Source organism: Mirounga leonina, unplaced genomic scaffold, assembly GCF_011800145.1.
Source record: "Mirounga leonina isolate KUSES-001 unplaced genomic scaffold, KU_Mleo_1.0 Mir_93, whole genome shotgun sequence".
NCBI classification, from domain to species: domain Eukaryota; kingdom Metazoa; phylum Chordata; class Mammalia; order Carnivora; family Phocidae; genus Mirounga; species Mirounga leonina.
In genome coordinates, this window is record NW_023270854.1 from 24,371,252 (window position 1) to 24,395,508 (window position 24,257).

General features: G+C 38.7%; 1 protein-coding gene across 3 annotated transcripts in view; it reads left to right on the plus strand.

The window, feature by feature from the left end:
• Positions 1-24,257, plus strand: part of DYM (dymeclin) — a 352,836-nt gene that overhangs the window by 19,350 nt on the left and 309,229 nt on the right. For all 3 annotated transcript variants that reach the window (XM_034995704.1, XM_034995702.1, XM_034995703.1), the window contains exon 2: positions 4,339-4,529. In XM_034995704.1, coding sequence (XP_034851595.1) covers positions 4,390-4,529 — 140 coding nt within the window. In that variant the 5' untranslated portion in view covers positions 4,339-4,389. The remainder of the gene's footprint in view (positions 1-4,338; positions 4,530-24,257) is intronic.

Genomic DNA, 24,257 nt, shown 5'->3' on the forward strand with positions numbered 1-24,257 from the left:
TTCTGGATACAAGTCCTTTGTTGGGTATGTGACTTACATATATTTTCTCTCAGCCTGTGGCTTTTCTTTTCATCCTCTTAACAGGCTCTTTCACCGACCAAACGTTTTCAATTTTTGTAAAGCTTAACTTATCAACTTTTTTATGATCTGTGCTCTTGTGTAATGCCTAAGTACCTCCTAACCCCAGTCACAAAGATTTTCTCCTATGTTGTCTTCTATTTTTTTTTTTTTTAAGATTTTATTTATTTGACAGAAACAGACAGTGAGAGCAGGAACACAAGCAGGGGGAGTGGGAGAGGGAGAAGCAGGCTTCCCGCTGAGCAGGGAGCCCGATGCAGGGCTCGATCCCAGGACCCTGGGATCATGACCTGAGCCGAAGGCAGCCGCTTAACGACCGAGCCACCCAGGCACCCTCCTATGTTGTCTTCTAAAAAGGGTTTTAGAGTTCTATGTTTTACACTTAGATCTATGGTTATTTTGAGTTAACTTTTAAGATACAGGTTTTTGTTTTGTTTTTTTTTTGGCTTATGGATGTCCAGTTGTTCCAGCACCATTTGTTGAAAGAACTGTCCTTCCTCCATTGAATTGCTTTTGCACTGTTGACAAAAATCAGCTGGTTGTACTCTAGTGGGTCTGTTTCTGGATTTTCTGTTTTGTTTTATTGATCTCTGTTTATCACTACAGTGGGTTTTAATTTAATTCCTCTTTTCTGGCCAAGCTATGACTGTTGCTTATCGGTAAACACATAAATGGTGGAAATTTGAAGTTTTGATTTTGGGAGATAACTCTAATACTAACATTGCACTATATCAGATAAATAGATTTTTTAAAGTTTGCTAGTTATTTGCCTCTGTAAAGAATAATTTCCATTTTTGTCACTGTGAATTTAGTTATGATGATAACTTTGTGTTTTCCATATATGTTAAACATTTAAATTTGAGTAGGTGAAGGAGCTTAAAAATATTTAATTTTTAAAATCAAAGTAATATATAGATATAGTTAAAAAATTAGAAAATGTGATGGACATAAAATGAAAAGACTGCGTGACCACCTTCCCCACTCCAGAATCCTTTTCCCCAGAATAGGCCACACTCAGATCTCTTAGCTGTTGTTTCTCATTATTTGCCTCCTTATTCATAACTGATATGCTTTTACTGTTATTTGCTGATATAGTAATTTTTAGCTATTTCTGTTGACTTCCTGCCTATTACGGAAGATGAGGATTTCACACTTAAATCTACTCCCACTTTTTTTTTTAGCATCTTCCCAATATAGTTACCTCACAATTTTTGGTTAAATCTTTATTTACTGTTTCTATTATGATGATTACATAAATATTGATAACTGTTGAGTTGAGTCATATACTATGAATACATGACCTTTCTTGAACGATTTTTTTTTCCCAAAGTACATAGTTACCAAAAAATCGTTTATTTTCTGTGTAGCTATCATTCATTCCTGCCAGATTCTCTTAAGATATTGTAACCCTCCACAGAATAAGGTCAGACACATCAGGTGACCTGTTGCTCTCCGGTTTGCTTCCCGTGGAGGTCATGGGGCCGTCTAGACTCCTGTCCCAATCTAGAGCATGTGTCTACCCTGTCTTGTGTTGCATCCTTTGCTTCTTGACTTCCTTATCATCATTTTTCTTGTTTTATTCCTTCACCTTGAAGGGATACATCTTCCAGTAGCTTCCAGAGAATGGGTCCATGGGAGGTTTTTTTTTTTTTAGCTCTGGCAAGTCTAAAATATTGCCTTTATTGTACCTTTGTACTTAACTGGTAGCTTGGCTAGCTATAGAAATCTAGTTAAAATTATTTTTTATTAGTATTTTAAAGGCATTGCGTCCCTGTTATCTAGCTTCCAGTATTGTTGCTGAGAGGTTGAGAAACTATTCTTTAAAAAAAAAATAAAAAAATTTATATATATATGAATATATATATGTGTATATATATGTGTGTGTATATATATATATGAATGACAGGAATAGAGGGATAATAGGCCAAAACCCATGTATATACTGTCCATTTTCATTTCATTTTTAAAAAATTTTTATTACCTTTTTTTTTTTTTTTTTTTTTAGTAATCTCTGTACCCAACATAGGGCTCAAACTCACAACCCTGAGATCAAGAATCACATGCTCTTCTGACTGAGCCAGCCAGGTGTCCCCATACTGTCAGTTTTCAGCAAATCTGTATATTTTCCACATGTGCTTCATCCCTTCCTTCTATTCCTTTCCCCTTTCCTGTTTGAGAAAGTATTTATTGATACTGCTAAAGCTCCTCTGATCCTTTCCTGATAACACTATGTAAAAGCATTCTTCTGAATTTGCTGTGTATTTTTCCTGTGTATGTTTTCACACTTACAGTAGCTATGAATATATCCATAATATTGTTTGCATGTTGTAAAAATCATATAAATGAAATCATACCATGTCTATTATTCTGTAGCACTTTTTTTAATATATATTTTTGAGATATGTCCATGTGGTAATTGTAGCTCTTGTTAATTCACTTTCATTAGTGTAATGTACCCCATTATAAGATTTTTTTTTTTTTAAAGATTTTATTTATTTATTTGAGAGAGAGAGAGAATGAGAGAGAACACATGAGAGGGGGGAGGGTCAAAGGGAGAAGCAGACTCCTGCCGAGCAGGGAGCCCGATGCGGGACTCGATCCAGGGACTCCAGGATCATGACCTGAGCTGAAGGCAGTCGCTTAACCAACTGAGCCACCCAGGCGCCCTACCCCATTATAAGATTATATTAAAAAACTTAATTCTAAATGGCTTAAAATGTATAAAATAGCTTTGAAATAAGTTATAAGAAGTAAGGCATTTATATATTGCAGAATATTTTTATAATATTTCCTAATTAGGCTTAATTCCTTATTTAAGAAATTAAACCAAAATCAAGACTTATGGCTTGATATGGAGGATTAGTTGGAGCCAGCTGGTTTTGGGTCTCTGTCCCCTGAGTAGGGAAGAGGAAAGTAGTAGTGGTCTTGAGTTCAGGGGCAGGTGACAAGAAACCAGATCAGTATTTCACCCTCCTATTCGGAAGACCAGCTGTCCATGTGCATTGGGGGAGCCTCATGTCTTTAGATAATTTAGCCTAAGCCAGTCCATAGTTCCAAAGAGAACGTGGAAGGCGTGCTTCCAAATTCTGATGTTGGCTTCAATGTCTCTGGACTAAGGAGGGACAGACTTAAGAAAGTAAGTCACTACTAATATAAATTCTCATCCAACCTGAGCTTCCTTTGGATATCGTTTGCTTTCATTGCGATGGTAATTTTTAACATAGTGTAATTTATCACTCATCTCACCGCCATTTTTTTATTGTCAGTGAGAGATTTTTCTTGAACTAATTGAGATAGAACATGATCTGGAACTAGATTAAGTGTGATTTGATGAAGATAGTGATTCATATTTTAACTAAACTATTAGTTTTCCCCTTAGTGGCCAACCACAACAAATATTGAAGATGCTAATCATTTATTCACCTACTCTTTCCTTCAACATATTATTTAGGGAATGCCTAAATATCTAGACATTGGGGATAGAAAGATGAATAAGAGGGGCCTGGGTGGCTGAGTCAGTAAGTGTCTAGCTCTTGATTTTGTCTCGGGTCATGATCTCAGGGTCATTAGATTGATGCTGGGCTCCGGGCTGGGTGTGGAACCTGCTTCCGATTCTTCTTCTCCCTCTGTCCGTCTCTCCCTCCCTCGCCAAAAAAACCAAAAACCAAAAAACCCCCACAAAACCCCAAAAAACCAAATGCCGCATGGTTTAGGAGAAGAGGCATGCTGATAAATGCTGGTGTGCATGACAGCAGAACAAGAAGGACACGAAGAGACTGCTTTGGAACAGGGAGGCCATTCTCGTTCAGCATGTAACTCAGTTCAAGTCTCATTCTCCCCTGAGCATAGGTAGCCTGTGGTCATCACTTCAACTGCTTGCTCTTCTGAGCACATTCAGAACATCCAGTCTCTATTTATCACCATCGTTTATTTTAAAGGAGCCTCATTTTCAGACAATTTGTAGTAAGTTGTCATTGTTAGGAATTTGCTTTGAGATGTATTCTTAGGCAGAGGTGTGCCCATTCAAAGATCTACAAGCATACACTTGGATTTTTGTGTGTGTTTTGGCTAAGACAGATTTAGCCCCATTTCTCTCCTTTATAACTCTGTATCTGGTGTCTAATATATTTAAAAATAAAGAGAAGTGTGATTTCCTTAAGTAAGTTTACAGTTTTTTTTTTTTTTTACACATTTATGCCAAAGATAGGAAAAATATGACTAATTGTGAACAAGTTTGAAATTTCTTTTCATTCTTTATAGGTTGTCTTGTGGAAATGAAGGCTTAAGGGCAAATTACCTACCAGATTAAAGATGGGATCGAACAGCAGCAGAATCGGTGATCTTCCTAAAAATGAGTACTTAAAAAAGTTATCGGGCACAGAATCTGTCTCTGAGAACGACCCGTTCTGGAATCAGCTTCTCTCGTTTTCTTTCCCCGCACCAACCAGCAGGTAAAAGATTACTTGGAGATTGAAAATTCATGTAGAAGGCCACATGAACTTGAGTGGTATGCTGATTTAAAAAAAAAAATGTTTTTAATGTTCTGTCTGTCCATCGATCCATCCTCTGTCATACATGTGCCAGTAGGTATGCGAGTAGGAAATACAGTTTTCTCTCTCCTTTCTTCCACCCAGCCATCTCCCTTCCCCAGAGATGACTCCTCATAGCAGTTTCTTTGCATTTTCTAGAGTAGTACGAGGTTACGTAAGCATGTATCTGTGTAGTTTTAGGAAATTATTTGAACACAAGTGCCGTCCTACACATACCTTTTTCTTCTTCTGCTGCTGTCCTTGCTTTTTTCCCCCCACGGTTAAGTAAAATGTATCTTGTGTGTGTGTGTGTATGTATGTGTGTGTGTGTGTGTATATATATATATATATTTTTTTTTTTTTTTGCTTATATGCAACTGTCTTATTCTTTTAAATGCTCGCAGAGTATCTGTAGAATATACTTAATCAGTTTTCTGTTTGTGGACGTTGTTTTTTAGGCTTTTGTTATAACAAATAATGCTGCATACATCATTTCCCATATGTACAAATACATCTCTAGTATAAATTCCCCAAAGTAAAATTGCTGGGTTAGAGTGTTCTGTGTTTTGTGTGTGTGTGTGTGTGTGTGTGTGTGTGTTTATAATTTTTGTAGATATTGCCAGACTGTTACATGGAAGTCACACCAATTTATACTCCTATAGCAGAGTATGGGAAGCTCTGTTTTCCCCCATTTTTGTCAGTTTAATGCATTTTTAGACTCTTTAACCTATGCCAGTTTGATACATGAAAACCAGTATCTCATTTTTAACTTTGTATGTCTATCAGTTTTTATAGTAATGTAGAGTGACTAGAATATTGAATTCCCATATATTCAGTATCTACAGTGTAAAATTTTTATTTTTTTAATTTTTAATTTTATTATTTTTTTAAAGATTTTATTTATTTATTTGTCAGAGAGAGAGTGTGCAAGCAGGGGGAGCGGCAAGCAGAGGGAGAAGCAGGCTCCCCGCTGAGCAAGGAGCCCAATGTGGGACTCGATCCCAGGACCCTGGGATCATGACCTAAGCCGTAGGCAGATGCTTAACCAACTGAGCCACCCAGGTGTCCCAAATTTGTTTTTTTTTTCTTTAACAGGGTTAATGTGACAGGCAGAATAGTGGCCCCCTAAAGATGTTTTAGTCCCCGAAATCTGTGAATACGTTATGTTGTGGCATGTATCGATAACTTCATTTCTTTTTATTTCTGAGTGGTAGCTCATTGTATGAATATACCATATATTGTTTATCCATTCATAATTAATATCATTTGGATTGTTTCCATATTTGCTTCATCTACTTTTGTTTCTTAAGTATTTTAAAGTAAAATAAGGATGTTTTCTTCTGTGACCATAATGCCATTATCAGACCTAACAAAATTAACAATAATTCCTCCTACCCAGTCCATATTGACATTCCCCCTGTTGTCTTATAAGGGTTGCTAACATTAGGAACTAAATACGGTGGATACGTTGCATTTGGTAGTTATATTTCTTAAATGTCTTTAGAAGTATTCACTCTCCAGCCCCTGCCACAATTTTTTCCCCATGCTATTAATTTTTTGAATAAATTGAGTCTGTTTTTCTGTAGAATGTTTGACCTTCTTGATTTACCTGATTGCTTCTCATATCTCATAACGTGTTTTCCTTTATTTTTTGTGTTTTCTGTAAACTAGAAGTCAGATTTAAAGGCTTGATAAAATTTAAACAGTTTTGGTAAGGGTATTATGTAAGTGATTTTATATACTTTATATATATATACTTTTATATATATATACTTTTATATATATATACTTTGTATAACATCAGGATACAGAAAATGTGTGGTTTTAGTTATGCTAGGTTTGCTCAGAGGTTTGAGTATGTTGATGATTTTGGTCTGAATCACCTGTTTCATAAGAAATTACAAAATGGTGGTATTTCTAATTTGGTCATTTCTTCTACATTTATTAACTGAATTTTTCTGTAAAGAAGAGCTTTCCTTCATCATTTAGGTTATAGAAAATAACAGTTTTTACTATATTATTAAATAAGGGTAAACACTTAATTCTTTTCCTTTACCAATTTTCAGTAATGAAAATAGTATAATGGTGACAAGTATTTCCCCTCTCCCTCAATCCCAGGCTTGGAAGGACTGTCTCTCTGTCTTTTTATGGTGAATTAAAAAAAAAAAAAAAAATCTACGTACGTATGTGTGTTGTGGTCCTTATGGTTTCAATTTGCCTTTGTTTAGTGATCAAGGTTATGTTTATTTTTATGTGTTTAAGGATTAAGGATTATTGGCATTTCCTTTTTGTGGACTGTTTATGTATTTTGGCACTAAAGTTTAATTTCTCACTTCTGGATACAGTTGAATTGGGCCTCAGAAGTTTCACTTAGTTTGCAGTTCACGTGGTAGCGTGGATTAGTGGCACATTATGTGAAGCGGGTACTTACTACTGCTTCTGAGGTCCTTGGAAATTTAAAGATGCCGTGGAGGGGCAGGAGAGGTCAAACTGGAGACAGCTGTGGCATCAGCAGATTTTGAAACCGCTTCCTTGATCCTTGAGGAGTTGTCACCGAGTGCCGTTGCGCCTGTTGAAATAATACTTAAAGAAGAAAGGGCATATGGAGACTTCATCATTTGCCGTCAAAACAGATCCGCTTTTCACTTTCGTAAACTGCAATACACTGTACTTCCATGTCTTCGGAAAGACATTAAAGAAGACCATCAATTACAGAGAGGGCAATTCCAGTTAAAATCCCAACAGCTTTTTTCGGGGCTGGGGAGGGGTGAGGTGGAGAGAGTTTGATAAGCTGATTCTAAAAGTTAAATGGCAAAGAAAAGAACCTAAATAGCTAAGTACTTTTGGAGAAGAAGAAGGCTGTGTTGTGCGCCCATGGACTTGACTTATGCCGAACTGGCACTTTGGAGTCCTGGGGGCAGGAGGGACTGCTTAAGAAACAGTGATGGGAATAAGGTGTCAGCCATTTCTGTCTATTTCTTAACCCTCCGGAGTTTACCTCATGGTTTGAATTACCATGGCTCTCTAGTTCGCTTTGCTAATTACTGCTCTTTCTCGAAGATCCTTTTCTGCTCTCATGTGTTCTTTTGGATATCATTCCTTTTTCTTAATTCACCCTAGTTTAGGGGCGCCTGGGTGGCTCAGTTGGTTAAGCGACTGCCTTCGGCTCAGGTCATGATCCTGGAGTCCCGGGATCGAGTCCCGCATCGGGCTCCCTGCTCGGCAGGGAGTCTGCTTCTCCCTCTGACCCTCCCCCCTCTCATGTGCTCTCTCTCTCTCATTCTCTCTGTCTCAAATAAATAAATAAAATCTTTAAAAAAAAAAAAATTTCACCCTAGTTTATACAGAAAAGTATACAGAAATCTCAGGAAGTGTGAAAAGCTGAAAGTTAATACACTGCATATCGTGGGTGTGGGGGGAATAGCCCCAAGGGCTTCGCTTGTGGTTCACCTCTGTCGCTTTGTTTGAGACACCCGCCCCCTCAGTGCTGGTGTTTGACGTGTGACCTGTAGGACCTTGACTCTGAGCTAGCAGGTGCCACCTCATTGACAGAGGCAGGGATGGGATTACCTACTTTGTGAATGACTCAGGACTGAGATGAATCTCTGTAGGGAAGATTCTGAATCTGGACGTTTTTGAGATTGCTCACTCCTGGAATTCCTTGGACCCATATGTGCTGTTTTCAAGTGCAGCCCATTTTTGCAGCCAAAAATTGGTGTCTGCCAATTTTTTAGAAACTGTAATAAGGCCTTTAGGACTAATCTAATCCTTCCTTACTATAAATTATTTTTGGCACTAGAGTAATCAGATTTTGTTAAGAGTTTCCAGGCATGGTTGCAAAATCCTATTTAGGTTCTTCAATAGTTTTTAACTTTTCACCTTATTCAGATTACTTGTGAAGCAAAACTCTGAGATGAAATCAAGATTAATTTAAAAGTAAAGTTTCAGTAACGTGCTGTTTATTTTTCTTGATAAAATATTTTTAAATTCCTTGCATGGCTGTTTTATACATTTCTAAATTACTGAATAATAGCAAAAACCAGAAACAAAACTGTGCTTATTATTTTTTTGGTTTGCGGGCATCTGAGTATCCCCACGTGAGCGAACAGTGTGTGCGAACACATTTATAATATGTGTCATGCTTGTCACTGAGAATGACTGGACTAGGTGACCTTTCACTGTCTATAAGCTATTATTTATTCATTTGCTTCTCAGGATATAATGAGGAACTCGGTAACGTCTCTTGCCCTCAAAGGACTTACAATCTCTCTGTAAACCAGTAGATGAGTATAGTGGAGTATGATAAAGGCTGTTACAGAAGAAGTACCGGGAAGCATGAACACAGCAGCAGCTCAGTGTCTGAGTTAGAATGGGACAGGGCGAGTCACAGATTTCCAGGAGGAAGTGGCGTATGTTTGTTTATTTCACTTCTGGTTTAAATCCCAGGAGGTACCAGAGGATATTTAATGAAAGCCTCTTCCCTACCCCTGTGTCCCTCGACCAGTACTCCTTTTTGGAGGCAACCAAAGCAGGAGTGGTGCTCAGAGTCCTGAGCCAGAGGGAAGGGGGCAGGAGTAGGAGGGGACTGGCCGCAGTCAGGGGGTGGCCGAGGGAAAGCCCAGTGGTGAGGAAAAACATGGCAGGTGGGCAAAACTGAAGAGGTGAGTGGTGGGGGTTTGGCCAATTTGAGGGGCCTTGTAGAAAATATTAAGCAGTTTTGATTTTGTCCTAGTATCAGAGGGAACCACTGAAAGATTTTCAGTAGAAAGGCCAGGATCAGGCTTTCATTTTATTAGATATTCTAACTGCATCACCTGTGGTCATCACTCTGTCCTTCAGCGGAAATTAAAGTTGACCCTTGAACAACAAAGATTTGAACTCTGCAGGTCCACTTAAACATGGATTTTTTTCACATTTTTCACAATACAGCACTGTAAATGTATTTTCTTTATGATTTTCTTAATGGCATAGTCTTTTCTCCAGCTAAATTTATTGTAAGAATACAGTATATAATACACATACAAAATATGTGTTAATCTACTGAATGTTATCAGTAAGGCTTCTGGTCGACAGTACGCTATTAGAGGTTAAGTTTTGGGTCTGAAGTTACATGTGGATTTTCTACTTTGTAGGGGTTGGTGCTCCTAACCGTTGCATTGTTCAGGGTCCACTGTATTACTTCTTCAGTGTTTTTTTTTTTTTTTTTTAATAATTCAGTTATAGGATCAGTTGTCATGTTCCAAACAAACAGTGTCAGAAGGTACATGGATACCGTTTGGATAGTCAGGATTACATAGTCAGTATTTTGGAAATTTGGAATGTTCACAGAGCCCCAAAGCAGGTGAATGATTTAGAAAGGGAGAGAGCAGGAAAGAGAGAATTCAGAAGCCTCTGAAAAGAGCATGGACAGAGGCATTGAGGCAGGACACAGTTCTGTGTGTGGGTGTGGACCAGTGAGACTCTAGCTTGCTAGAGGGAAATGATGATCACAGGGACCTGTCCTGTGGTTAGAGCCCTCTCTGGCATTGGCAGATGGTGTGCCGAAATGGAAGAGCCATGGTGTCTGTAGATGGAATTTTAAAAATTATAATTTATTTTTGTCTGGAAAGATATTCTTTATTTTTATTTTTATTTTTTTAAAGATTTTATGTATTTATTTGACAGAAAGAGAGGGAGTACAAGCAGGGGGGTAGCAGGCAGAGGGAGAGGGAGAAACAGATGTGGGGCTCGATCCCAGGACCCTGGGATCATGACCTGATCTGAAGGCAGGCACTTAACCAACTAAGCCACCCAGGTGACCCCATTCTTTATTTTTTAAAGATTTATTTGAGAGAGACAGAGAACAAGTGCATGTGAGGGAGAGAATCTCAAGCAGACTCCCCACTGAGCATGGAGCCCCACACGGGGCTTGATCTCACGACCAAGATCACAACCTGAGCCGAAATCAAGAGTCGGACGCTTGACTGACTGAGCCATCCAGGCGCCCCGATAATACATTCTTGTGGTCCAAAATTAGAAGACACAGAAGTTAAAAAGTGGGAAGTCTCTCTTCCTCTGTCCTCCCATATGTCTAGTTCTCTTCCCCAGAGGCAACCAGTGTTACCAGTCTTCTTAAATGTACTTTCAAGGGACGTTTCATGTTGTCTTAGTCTGTTTAGGCCGCTATAATAAAATACCACCAACTGGGTAACTTATAAACAAATGGAGTTTATTGTTCACAGTTCTGGAGACCAGAAGTCTGAGTTTGTGGTACCAACATGATTGGGTGAGGGCCCTCCTCCTGTTGCACAGCCAGTACCTTCTCTCTTCCTCATATGGTGGAGGGGGTGAGCAAGCTCTCTGGGGGCCTTTCTTTTTTTGGGGGGGGCCTTTCTAATAATGGTACTAATCCTATGCATGAGGGTTTCATCCTTATGACTTAATCATCCCCAGAGACCCACCTACTAATACTATTACCTTTGAGGGTTCGGATTTCAACATTTCAACATATTTCAGCAATACTCAGCATAAACATTCAGTCCATAGCACATACATTTACAAACACATGCACATACATCCCCTTGTTTTATTTTTTATTATTTTTTATTTTTTTATTTTTTTTTTTTTAAGATTTTACTTATTTATTTGACAGAGAGAGAGACACAGTGAGAGAGGGAACACAAGCAGGGGGAGTAGGAGAGGGAGAAGCAGGCTTCCCGCGGAGCAGGGAGCCCGATGCGGGGCTCGATCCCAGGACCTGAAATCATGACCTGAGCCGAAGGCAGACGCTCAACGACTGAGCCACCCAGGCGCCCCCATCCCCTTGTTTTAGACAATAATATATATTATATATACTTTTGCACTTTGTGCTTTTTCCGTTGATTGTAATTTGGAGAGCCTTCTGTATATTAGCTTCCTCATTCTTTCTGACGGCATAGCATATCATCCCTGAATATACCAAAATTAATATAGCCATATAGTTTAACCATTTGGATTTCTTCCAGTGTTTTGTTATTACATTGCAAACAAATGCCACAGTGCATAGCCATGTATATATGGGTAGAAGTGATTCTTGTGAGGGCACCTGGGTGGTTCAGTCGGTTAAGCATCCGACTCTTGATCTCGGCTCAGGTCTTGATCTCAGGGTTGTGAGTTCAAGCCCAGAGTTGGGCTCCATGCTGGGTGTGGGGCCTACTCAAAAAAAAAAAAAAAAAGTGATTCTTGTGCTGTGAGCAAAGTATGACCAAATGACTTCCATTAATTCTTCTAGTTTGTGTTGGCAGGGTATGAGAAACAAGTATAATAGGTTGGGAACGGATTTTACAGATCACTGAAAGCGCTTCCCAACATGATTCATGGTGTTGCAGGGTAAAGTGATGGAGCTGTCCAGGTCTGGTGACCTGGAGAAGGGTGCTTATTTTTGGCCACACCTATTAGAAAGCTGAGGATTAGAATTGTAGGTTCTTGTTGAGTGGATTTAGTGAAAGTATTGTTTTAGGGAGATTACTTTTTGGGTCGGCTGAATGATAGATTGGAAGGAGCAGGAAAGGAGAAAGTAGGGCAGGAGAACCAAATGCGAGACAGCTGTCCTCATGGAACTGACAAGGCCAACAGAAGAGTAGATAGCACAGTGTGTTCTAAACGTTCTTTTGTTTTATTTTTTATTTATTTATTTTTTATTTTTTTAAAAATTTTATTTTATTTATTTGAGAGAGTGAGAGAGAGAGTACAAGAGGGGGTAGGGTCAGAGGGAGAAGCAGACTCCGCGCCGTGTGCACAGAGCCTGATGCGGGACTCGATCCCGGTACTCCGGGATTATGACCTGAGCTGAAAGCAGTCGTTTAACCAACTGAGCCACCCAGGCGCCCCCGTTCTTTTGTTTTAAATTGATAATTGATTTGAACATAAATGCTTAATGAGCTTACAGTTCTAGATTTGAGAGCAATACTCAGCAATATAGTGACAGCTTGTATACTTAATTTTTATTGAAGTATAGTTGACATACAATGTTATATTAGTTTTAGATGTATAACATAGTGATTTGATAATTCTGTGCATTGCGCAGTGCTCTCCACAATGTGTAGTCACCATATGTCACCAAACGTCATTACAGTATTCTCGATTATATTCTCTGCTGTACTTTTCATCCCATGACTTACTTATTTTATAACTGGAAGTTTAAACCTCTTAATCCCCTTCACTTATTTCATCCATCCCTCCACCTCCCTCCCTTCTGGCAACCACCAGTTCTCTGTATTTATAATTCTGTTTTTGGCCTGTGTAATGGTTTTGTTTTTAGAGGCCCACATGCGTGTATACTAATTGAGAATGAGAATCATTTTCCCAAAAGGTGCATTGATTTTTTTGGTGACCTGTAAAAAATGGAGACAGTGAAACATGGTAGGGGGAGCACAGATTTTGGAGCCAGACCAACTTTGTCTTGCACCTCAGCCCCATTACTTACCAGCTTTGTGAATCTAGGCAAGCTGCCTAATCCCACTGAGCCTGCTGATGCTTCTGTAAAATGGAAATAATACCTACCATCTAGATTTTGGGGGAGGATAAAACACCATAATGCATGTATAGTGTCTTGAGTTTCTGTTTCTTCAAGGAGTTCGTCTCTCTGTCTTGAGAGTTAGTCTAAAATATTTGAGGGATGAAGAAAAGAAATCTAACCGATTTTTCTGATAACTGCTTTATCCTAAAGATCGGAAATTCTATGACTCTTTTGAATCAGTTGTTCAGTTGTTTTAGAAATCAGGTCAGACACGGAGTATAGTTGATACTTGTTTCTGTGCTTACATAATGTCCAGTTTGTAAGACTACCTTTAGAAACCTTGACTGCATTGCGAAAATGGTATTATGTGTACTGAGCACTAGATGGCGCTCAAACAAGGCAAGAAGGCGGCTTTTGGCACGGTCAACAGGGTCGCTTACGCTCATGTTTTTGAATGCTTAAGTAATGCATGTTTGCTTTTGGTGCCTTTGTATGCAGCAAAGCACAAAGGAGGCAAAAAAGGTAAAAATAATAGCGATCAGAAGTGACCGTTATTGGGGTGCCTGGGTGGTTCAGTCGGTTGAGCGTCCGACTCTTGATCACAGCTCAGGTCTTGATCTCAGGGTCCTGAGTTCAAGCCCGAGTTGGGCTCTCGCTGGGCATGGAGCCTACTTAAAAAAAGAAAAAGAAAAGAAAAAAGAAGTAACCATTATTAACATTTTGGTGTATATGCCATCAATTCTCTCCTTTAAAAATGTTTGCATCGGGGGTGCCTGGGTTGCTCAGTTGGTTGTCTGCCTTCTGCTCCAGTGGTGGTCCTGGGGTCCTGGAATCGAGCCCCGTGTCGGGCTCCCTGCTCAGCAGGGGGTCTGCTGCCCCCTCTCCCTCTGCCCCTCCCCCTGCTTGTGCTCTCGCTCGCTCTCTTGCTCACTCTCTCAAATAAATAACATCTTAAAAGAAATGCGTCATATTCTACATGTTCTTTCTTTAACTTATATTTTCCTCGTTTCTGTGTTTTCTTACAATATAGGTTGTAAACAGCTGTACAATATTCCATCTTATGGATCATGTCAGTAATTTATTTAACTAATGTTGGACATGTTGGTTGTTTATATTTTTGTGGTTATATGTAAAACTCTGATGAACTTCATTGCAGCCAAGTCTTTATGCATATCTCTAACTATGTAAGGGGAGTGAGTTTCTAGCAGTTGCTTTGCTGGTAAAATCATCTCTTTTTTTTCTTTTTTCAAATCACACAAATCTTTCATTGTAAGGAAGTTAGAGAATAAGAAAACAAAAGGGAAAATAGTCATGTATTCTCATCACATAAAGAAAGTCACTTGATATTTAGTATATATTCTTCCATACTTTTTATAATGCACGTACCTACAGATAGTTATGTGTATTTATATCTTTTTTTCTCCTACAAATATGGGATTATACTGTATTATTGTTATGCAACTTAAAAATTAGTGTATTCTGTATGACATATTTCCTTTCCAGTAAATGTGAATTTTAAAATTTTATTTACCAAAAAGTAGTTATTGAATGCCCCCTATTTGCCAGGCAGTTTTTAAGAGCTGGAAATCTTCCAGTGAACTTGAGGAATGAAGTCCCTGCCCTCTTGCAGCTTGTATTTTAGTGGAGGAGATGGGCAATAAGTAAAGAAATAAATCTATAAAATCATTTCTGAAAATACCAAGTGCAGTGAAGAAAAATAAAGCAGAGCAAGGTCATGAAGAGTGACCAGAATGGGAGCAAATAGAAGCAGGAGATTTCTTTAGATAGAGGGTCTGCAGGGAAGCAGCATTTAACCAGAGACATGAGCAAAATCAGGGACTGAGCCATGCAAATTCTGGGGAAAGAGTATTGCAGGTAGAGGGAACAGCAAGTATGAATATGGACCTGCAGCAGGAATAAGTCCTGCTTGTTAGAGGAATGGCAAAAGGCAAAACAGTGAGCAAGGAAACAAATTATGTAGGCACTTTTGGCCATGTTAGAGATTTTTTTATGTTGCATGATGGTTTGGAGATGAGCATGTTTTCATGTTGGTATTTGAGAATTGAGTTGAGTCTGTTATAATTCACTAACTCTCCTATAATATGGAAAGATTTTACTCACGTAGTTTGTTTTATTATGGGAAAATTTACATAACATAAAATTTACTGTGGTAGCCGTTTTTAAGTGTGTGATTCAGTGGCGTTAAGTACATTCCCAGTGTTGTATGGTCATCATCAGTGTTCATGTCCAGAACTTTTTCATCATCTCAGACAAACTCTGTACCCATTAAATAATAACTCCCCACTCCCTCCTTTCACCAGCCCCTGGTAACCTCTGTTCTACTTTCTGTCTCGATGAATTTGTCTATTCTAGGTACCTCATATAAATGCAACCATATAATATTTGGCATGTTGTGTCTGGCTTCTTTCACTTAGCATAATTTCAAGGTTCATCCATGCAGTAGCACGTGTCATTTTCCTTTTTTCTTAAAGATTTTGAGAGAGAGTGAGCAAGAGAGAGCACAAGCGGGAGGAGGGGTGGGTTGGAGAGGCAGAGGGAAAAGCAGACTCCCCACTAAGCAGGGAGCCCGATGTGCGGCTCGATCCCAGGACCCCAGCCGGGATCATGACCTGAGCCGAAGGCAGATGCCCAACTGACTGAGCTACCCAGGTGCCCCTCAATTTCCTTTAAAGGCTGAATAATGTCCATAGTATGCACATACTACATCATATCATGTTTTTAAAGTTTCAGTTTGTTGTACTTACACATTCCTTTAAACGTTATCCATTTCTTTTTTTTAACAAAATTTTTTTTAAAGATTATTTGAGAGAGAGTGTGCACGTTGCGGGGCAGAGGTAGAGGGAGAGAATGTCTCAAGCAGACTCCTCATTGAGTGCAGAGTCTGAGGTGGGGCCCGATCTCACGACCCTGAGATCACAACCTGAGCCAAAATCAAGAATCAGGCGCTTAACCGACTTTGCCACCCAGGCGCCCCCATTCTCCATTTCTGTACAGCATTGTTAGGTTCCACTTACCAATCTGATTTTTTTTTTTTTTCAGGGATCCCTCTTACATTATAAAAAATATGTATATTCAGCCAAGGGACTTGGCTAATGCAAACATGATTGTTAATGTAGCAGTTGTTAACTGAGCACTTACTGTGTGGCCTGATGCTGTGCTCATTGCCCTCGGTGCCTGTCCTTGTGTAGATCTCCTATCAGGTCTGTGATGTAGGGCCCGCAGGCGAGAAAACAGAGACTTGGGGGTTGTCCAAGATCACACAGCTCACAGCTGATGTTGACCAGATTTAAACCCAGTTTCTGTAGCTCCAGAGGTGGATTCTGTTGACCTTCATGCCACACAATCTCCATTTGGAAGCATAATCACAGACTGAGCTTCAAATAATGGTTAAAGAGCTGCTACATCAAGTTATATGATCGTCTTTGAGTAAAGAATCACCAGATTATCTGTTCACATTTCCAAGCACTTTCAAAGCCCAGTAGGTCCTAATAACTGGTACTTTATGTTTGAGTGCTGTTAATTACAATGTAAAGGTAATGATTACATTATTTACACTTGAGACACGCAAGTAGATGGATAATCCGTCCAGTATTTTAACCTTGCCTTGAGTGGAGTGTATCTTCTCTCTGTTTATAGAATGATCCTTTCTCAGAGGTTCTTCATCTGTTTCCTCAGCTGAGAAACAGGAAAAGAGACTTTTATTGAATTTGGTCACAAGTTTTTAACTGACAGAAACAATAAAGTGATTGTAAAATTATTTTTTTTTCTTTGAATTTTTGATGCCTGTCTCTGCTGCTGTGTTTTTATTCTCTTTGGCATCCTTGCTGTCAGTTTTATTAGCGCTCCTGAAGTTGAAGGTGTCTGCTCTGCCAGTGAGGTGGGCCTGGGGGTACTGCTGACTGCCTCCTAAACTCTGTTTCTGCCACCGGACATTTGCACGTCCTCACCATTTGACAAGGGAAGAAATAATTTGAGACTTTTTTTGGCATCTTACTTTCTCCAATTGAGGGCCCAAAAGAAGTTCAGTTTTTACATCTTGAGTCAAAAACCTTTATTTCCTGTTCTTTCATTTATACCTTTCTATGCAAGATCCCTTTAGAAGATGCTTTGAGTTTGACCCAGGTTGATTCCTCCTTCAAACTAACGGTTTAAATGGGGGCAATGTAACTAGCCTTGTTTAAAACATTAAAGTAAGGGGCAAGTACATTTTATTGCAGGTACTCCCTTCTTACCTTTTCTGACTGTGTTGGTTGGAATCTGGGTTTTGAAGTCATTTTTTTCTGTTACTTTCTTGAGAAAATAAAGACAATATTATGGTGCATGGTGGCTGCTGAAACTTTGACATTTTAATAGTTATAGTTCCTTTGATTTTGGCAGTTGAATGACAACATATAGGGTTGTCCGTGAATCACATGAATATGAACACCTTTTTGGTTCTGCTTGGTGCATAAAAATAAATTTATATGCAGTTTTTATGCTTTGACTTTTTCCCATGAATAGGCCCTTTTAAAACATTCCCACAGTTTAACCACTGAATGGGCTGATTCTAGTTAGTTTTGTGAATGATTTCTGTAATTTTCTCTTTGCTAAGGGGAAAAAAAGGCTTCAGAAATGCTTCTATACTTTGCTGAATGGTTACTTGTTTATTTACTCAGGTTGTGTTTTAAACTGACAAAACATTATATCTTTGTCAGAGTATGTGTTGTGGGCTGAAAGTGACATTATTGTCGATTTTGAAATCATTTTATGGCAGAATTTTCAGTGTTTCTTTTTTGAACCTCATAATTGTAGTATGATCATTCAGCAAATCTGTGTTCAGAAATCTACATGTAATTTACCCCCAACAGCTTTCTGTCCATCAGCTTTTCATTAAATAAGATTTGAACTGTGAGTTTATCATCTGTTGTTACTGAGATTCACATAGAAGATGGGTGTGCTTGAAGTAAGTACAATAAAACCAGTTTAAATTGCTGAAAGCTGTGAATTAGAGAATATATAAATTTAAAAATTTAGCTTTCTGACCAAACCTATAGTTTATGATTCCATAACAGTCATAAAAAAGTCCATCTGTCATCCTGCCACTTTCCTCATTAGGCTTAAAATTTTCTGTTTTCTTTAGTTATCATTCATATAGGCTTTACATGATTTTAATCATAATATAGATAATTTTTATAGTGGATAATGCATGTATGGCATAACTTCTTTTAGGTACGTATAGGAATTCCAAGTAGTTTGGTAGTGTTTTAGATTGATGTTATATGGGTTTGCTTTAATAAAAAAGGAGCTAAGGGGTGCCTGGGTGGCTCAGTTGGTTAAGCATTTGACTCTTGGTCTTGGCTCAGGTCATGATCTCATGGTTGTGAGCCCTGAGTCGAGCTCATCTGGGAGTCTGCTGCTCTCCTTCCTCTTGCTCTGCCCCTCCCCCCCGCTTGCACTCCCTCCCTCCCTCTCTCTCAAATAAATAAATAAATCTTAAAAAAAATTTAAAGAAAGAAGCTAAATAGTATTCATATGGAAAGAGCATTAGACATTAGATGTGTTTATTCTTACATTGTGACCTTGGGCAAGTTGCTTGGCTTCTCTGTTCCTGTCACCTGTAAAATGAGAATGCTCCTATTTCCTCAGTCAGCTTCTCAGGTTTTTGGAAAGCAGTCAAGTGAAATAACCATGGTGAGAGCACTTTGAATAGTTTATAGGTCTGTACAAATTGCAAATTATATCTAATCAGCAAATTTATTTCCACATCAACAATTAATATGCCAGGTCCTTAAACACATTTCTTTTTCTTCTTTTTTTTTTTTTTCCTTAAGTAGACTCCACGCCCAGCGTGGAGCCCAACATGGGGTTTGAACTCAAGATTCTGAGATCAAGACCAGGACTGAAATCAAGAGTTGGGCGCTCATCTGACTGAGCCACTCAGGCACCCCCTTTTTCACTTAAAAAAAAAAATTATAGAAAGTTTTTTTTTTTTTTTAAAGTAAGCTCTATGCCCAGCGTGGGGCTTGAACTCACAACCCCCTGAGATAGAGTAGCTTGCTCTGATGACTGAGCCAGCCAGGCAGCCCTTTAAACACATTTCTTTTGTTAGATGTTAAACACTTTTTCTAAACCTTCTCCTCCCTTGTTGAAATACTTTCTTTAAAATATAATGTGAAAGTCCATTTAAGCTCCATTTTAGACAAATAGCTGAAATTCTCAATTAGTGGAGTTCAAATTAATGAGGTCCTGCTAAGTGTATACTTAGTCACATCTTTAGTTTTTAAAATATTTTTCTCTGTAGTGTAAAAACTTAAAAAAAAAAATCTACTTTTGGGGCACCTGGGTGGCTCAGTCGGTTAGGTGTTTGCCTTTGGCTTGGGTCATGATCCCAGGGTCCTGGGATTGAGCCCCGAGTCAGGCTCCCTGCTCAGCGGGGAGCCTATTTCTCCCTCTCCCACTCCCCCGGTTGTGCGCTCTCTCTCTCTGTGTCAAATAAATAAATAAATAAAATCTTTAAACAAATAAAAAATCTGCTTTTATGTGGAAACCCAGTATTTGAGAGTATGGTAAGACTGTTATTTAGGTTGCAATGTTGTTTTACAACCAATTGGTAAGCCTCTTTTCTAAGATTATGTGTTATTCAACCTCTTTCTTTCTTTAATCCCCGAGGGCCAGCACCATGGCCTGGCATTATCCCTTGGTACCTCTTGTGTTACTCAGAAATCCAAAGTGTGGACAGATGAAGAATGAGACAGATGGGTTGGTAGAAAAGAAATGGAAGAGTCCGGAGGTGGGTGGGGAACCAGTGTTGGATTGTGGAAACCGCTAAAGGGCCACAAACAATTCCTTCTGGTTGGTACTGTTGGCTCCATGATACCAGTCATGGGTCAGTTCAGTTATCAGCCTAAATGTGCTACTCCTGCTCACAGCAGTGGTGAGTGTTTGGCTTGGCAGCCATAGCCTGGCTGACCTCTTAACACCAGCTGACTAAAATACTGTAAATAACTCTTCCATATTTTCATGGGTGACAATTAACAGGAATAGGTATTTAGTTTATTAGATGACCCTTTTTACGTATTTATTTTGGTTGCAGAAACTTGAATTCTTGAACTACAGGCTTCGTATGAAATTAGCTTTTTTTCCTTACCAACAAATGTTCTTTCTTGTTTATTGGTCAGTTTTGGAAACTGCTCGCCATCTCACAGTGGTACTGTGTTGGTGAATGAAGGGATGTGTCCTCTCACACCGAGCTCTGGCCTTTTTGTTCTTCCGTGTACAAAGGGATGTCGGGGTCTCGGCGAGGTAGTGGTGGAGAGCAGATCTAGCCAGCCGGGACGAGGTGGTTTCTAGTCTCTCCTGTCACCTCGTGAATTGCGGCTGAAGACATTTGGAGACATTTTCTGCTTAAGTGGCTAATATAGTCGATCATCTATTTCTATAATGAAAAAATAGCCACAATTTTTTACTTAATATTTGCTAATTTTTTTTCTTTTTCTATCAAAACTGAACATTTCTTTATCCCCTTCACTGTACCATTTTTGAAGTTAAGGCCAGAATTCTTTGTCAGAGGACCGTGACATGGAGTTTAAGTCCAAAGCAGTTGTAAACTCTCTGTACAGTAGTTCTTGATGGGCCCCCATGTTGTTTAATACAAAAATGGACGTACCAGGCAGTCCATTTTTGTATTAAAGAGTTTTGGTGGTGTTGAAGAGAATTTGCTCAGAATTTACAGTGGCGTGATAATAACTTGCCAGTTAGACATCCCATCCTTTATGAATTCCTTTGAATACGCCATTTTAGAGGTAAAAGAAATTCTGTGTTTGTCATATAGGTGCTTATGCTTGCTTTCTGTCGGTATATGCTTATCTGAGTATTAAGATCACAGGATTTGGTGTCAAAAGATCTGGGCTTGTAATTTTGCAAATTCAGGAATATGTGTGGGCTTATAAGCCACAGTTATGCACTTTTGGGGGAAATGGTAATTGGTTTAATCTTTCTGCAATGTAATTTGCAATATTCATTAGAACAGAAGTGTTCATTGACCTAGCAATTGCACTTCTGGAGTTTATGTTGAGATAATTGGACAGGTTCAGAAATATATGTAGAAAGATACATGTGTAAAGGCATTCATTGCAAAGTTTATGAAAGAAAATTGCTAACAACCTAAATGTTCATGAGTAAGGAGTTGATAAAAAAATTAAAATGATGCATCTGCACACTATAACATTATAGTCATTATAAATGATCATGCTTATAGAAAGGGAAAAAGATCCACAGCATTTTAAGTGGTTAAAGCCAGTTAAAAAAACCATTCATATAGTGTAATTTATTCAACCAAAATTGTGTATAAGTCTGTATTTTAAAAATGTGTTTATTCATATAACTCTTGTATAGGTTTGTGTAGCTTTATTTTTATGATTTACTTTTTTAAAAATTTGTTATTTTAATATAATTACAGATTCACAGGAGGTTGCCAGAAATGTACAGGAGGTCCCTTATGTCCTTCACTCATCTCCCCCAGTGGTAACAAGTCCCATAACTATAGTTCAGTATCAAAGCCAGGAAACTGACATTGGTACAGTCCAGTTGGATTTCAGCAGTTAGTTATACATGCACCCATTTGTGTGTGTATATATAGCTCTATACAATCTTATCACATGTGTAGACTTGTGTAATCACTACCACAATCAAGATGCTTACCTATTTCATCCCACCAAGGCTCCCTTGTCTCATATGTCCCCCACCCCTTCATCTCTAACTCCTGGCAGCCACTGATCAGTTTTCAGTCTCTGTCATTTTGTTATTTCAAGAAAGTTATATAAATGGAATAATACAATATGTGAACATTTCTAGATTGGCTCTTTTCACTCAGCTTACTGTCCTTGAGATCCATTCAGGTTGTTGTGTATATCAGTAGTTCATTCCTTTTTATTGCTGAGTAGTAGTCTATGTTGTGTATAGTTTGTTTAAATGGTGACCCACTGAAGGACGTTTGGGTTGTTTCCAGTTTTCGGCTATTATGAGTAAAGCTGCTGTGAACAGTTGTGTACAAGTTTTCAGGTGAATATAAGTTTTTATTTCTTTGAGCTAAATGGTCAACAGTGCAGTCACTGGATTGTATGGTAAGTGCGGGTTGAAGTTTCTTTTTTAATTTTTTTGAAATTTATTTTTAGTTGAAGTATAGCTGACATGTTAGTTCCAGGTATACAGCCTAGTGAGATGATAATTGTATACATAACAAAATTCTCACCATGATAAGCATAGTTACTAAGTGCATATTTGGTTTTATACAAAACTGCCAAACTGTTTTCTGGTGGCTATATCATTTTACATTCCCACCAGTAATGTGTGTGAGATCCAGTTTCTCTGTGTCCTTGCCAGCATTTAATGTTGTCACTCTTTTTTTTTTTTTTTTAATTTAGCAGTTCTCATAGCTGTGTAGTATTACCTTGTGTCTTTAGTATGGTCATTTTTACAATAATAAAACTTCTTTTTAAAAAAGATTTTTTAGGGATGCCTGGGTGGCTCAGTCGGTTAAGCATCTGTCTTCAGCTCAGGTCATGATCCCAGGGTCCTGGGATCGAGTCCCGCATCGGGCTCCCTGCTCGGCGGGAAGCCTGCTTCTCCCTCTCCTACTGCTGCTCCCTTGTGCGCTCTCTCTCTCTCTGACAAATACATAAATAAATAAATCTTTAAAAAAATTTTTTTTATTTATTTGAGAGAGAGAGAGAGTGCACAGAGGGAGAGGGAGAAGCAGATATCCTGCTGAGCAGGCAGCCTTGTTTGGGACTCAATCCCAGGACCCTGAGATCATGACCTGAGCTGAAGGCAGAAGCTTAACTGACTGAGCCACCCAGGTATCCCAAAAAACCATTTTCTTCTAAAGAAGAAAAATTACCTAGATGTAAGTCTCTGTTCTGCCATTTATTAAAAGTTACTTAAAATTGGTAAGTTTTGTTAGGTAAGTAAGGACTTTTGATTTCCTTGGTAATCCACTAGGGTTGTTCTATAGTAAAACCTTAATATAAATAAAATCAAACCCGATCACCTATAGTTGTTTGACACAAAAAGTGTAAAACTACCTCAAAAGTTACTGAATTTTGTTTTATCCTTCCCTCTGTGTTTTGAGGGGGAAGACAGGGGAAGACTGATAAATTACTTGGAAGGTGTGTTAAAGAATAAATATATGCAGATTTGATAGTTTACTACATACGGTTTTGTTTTATTTTTGTGGTGGGTTAGGAACTCCCGTTTATTGAGCCGTGTGCTGAGCATTTTCCATACCTTGCCATATACTCCTTACACCTCTCCTATGAGATGGTGGTATCCTTACCTGCATTTCACAGATGAGAAACTGAGACTCTCAAATTAAGTAACTTGGCTAGGTTATACCAATAGGAAACGAGGAAGCTTCAAAATATGTCCTCTTTCCACTATGCCAGGGGGTACGTCATTTTCATTAACAGACCACATGACTGGAAATTCACGTGCCAGTGTACAGGAGTCTGTTAATTGATGGGAACAGTTAAGTTGAGAGGTTGTATACTTGGTATAGAAGTATTGAAGGTGGCCTATGAATCCAGTGGATGCAGAGACATTCTGTATTCTTCCTGTTGGTACTCCTTCCCAGTATTCCAATTTTAGTGGAATTCAGCTAGGCTTTTAAAACGTTAAGCATTTAAATGTGACTGTGTTCTGCTTTAGTAACAGTTAAGTTAGTGGTTTATCTAAGTTTGCTGGCCCAACCCTTGGCCTCAGTGGTTAATTACAGTGTTGTGAGTATATGTTTAGGCTTTATCATATGCGTTACTAGAAACATTAGTTTTACTCATTTTTTTTTGTTCTAAAAATCTCAGGATGGTTGTAGTCAGGGTCAGACATTTAACTGTTGTATACCTGGGCCACCTTCCTGCTGCTCTAAGAGTTGTGTTCTGTATGTTCCTGATTCTGGGCCCAGTGGCTTCCCATTTAATGCAGGGTGAAATTCAGGTGACATTGAGGGTCTCCACTCATCTGCTGTGCTTTATCCTACCACTCTTCTTTGCTGCCTGTGCTTCCTGGTTATTTAACTTGGTTGTGCACATTCAACAGAGGTGGCATCGATTGTATTGTTTATTTGAGACAGAACTCAGAAATCGTTGAGCCGTATTATTGGTATTCATTGGGGAATTTTG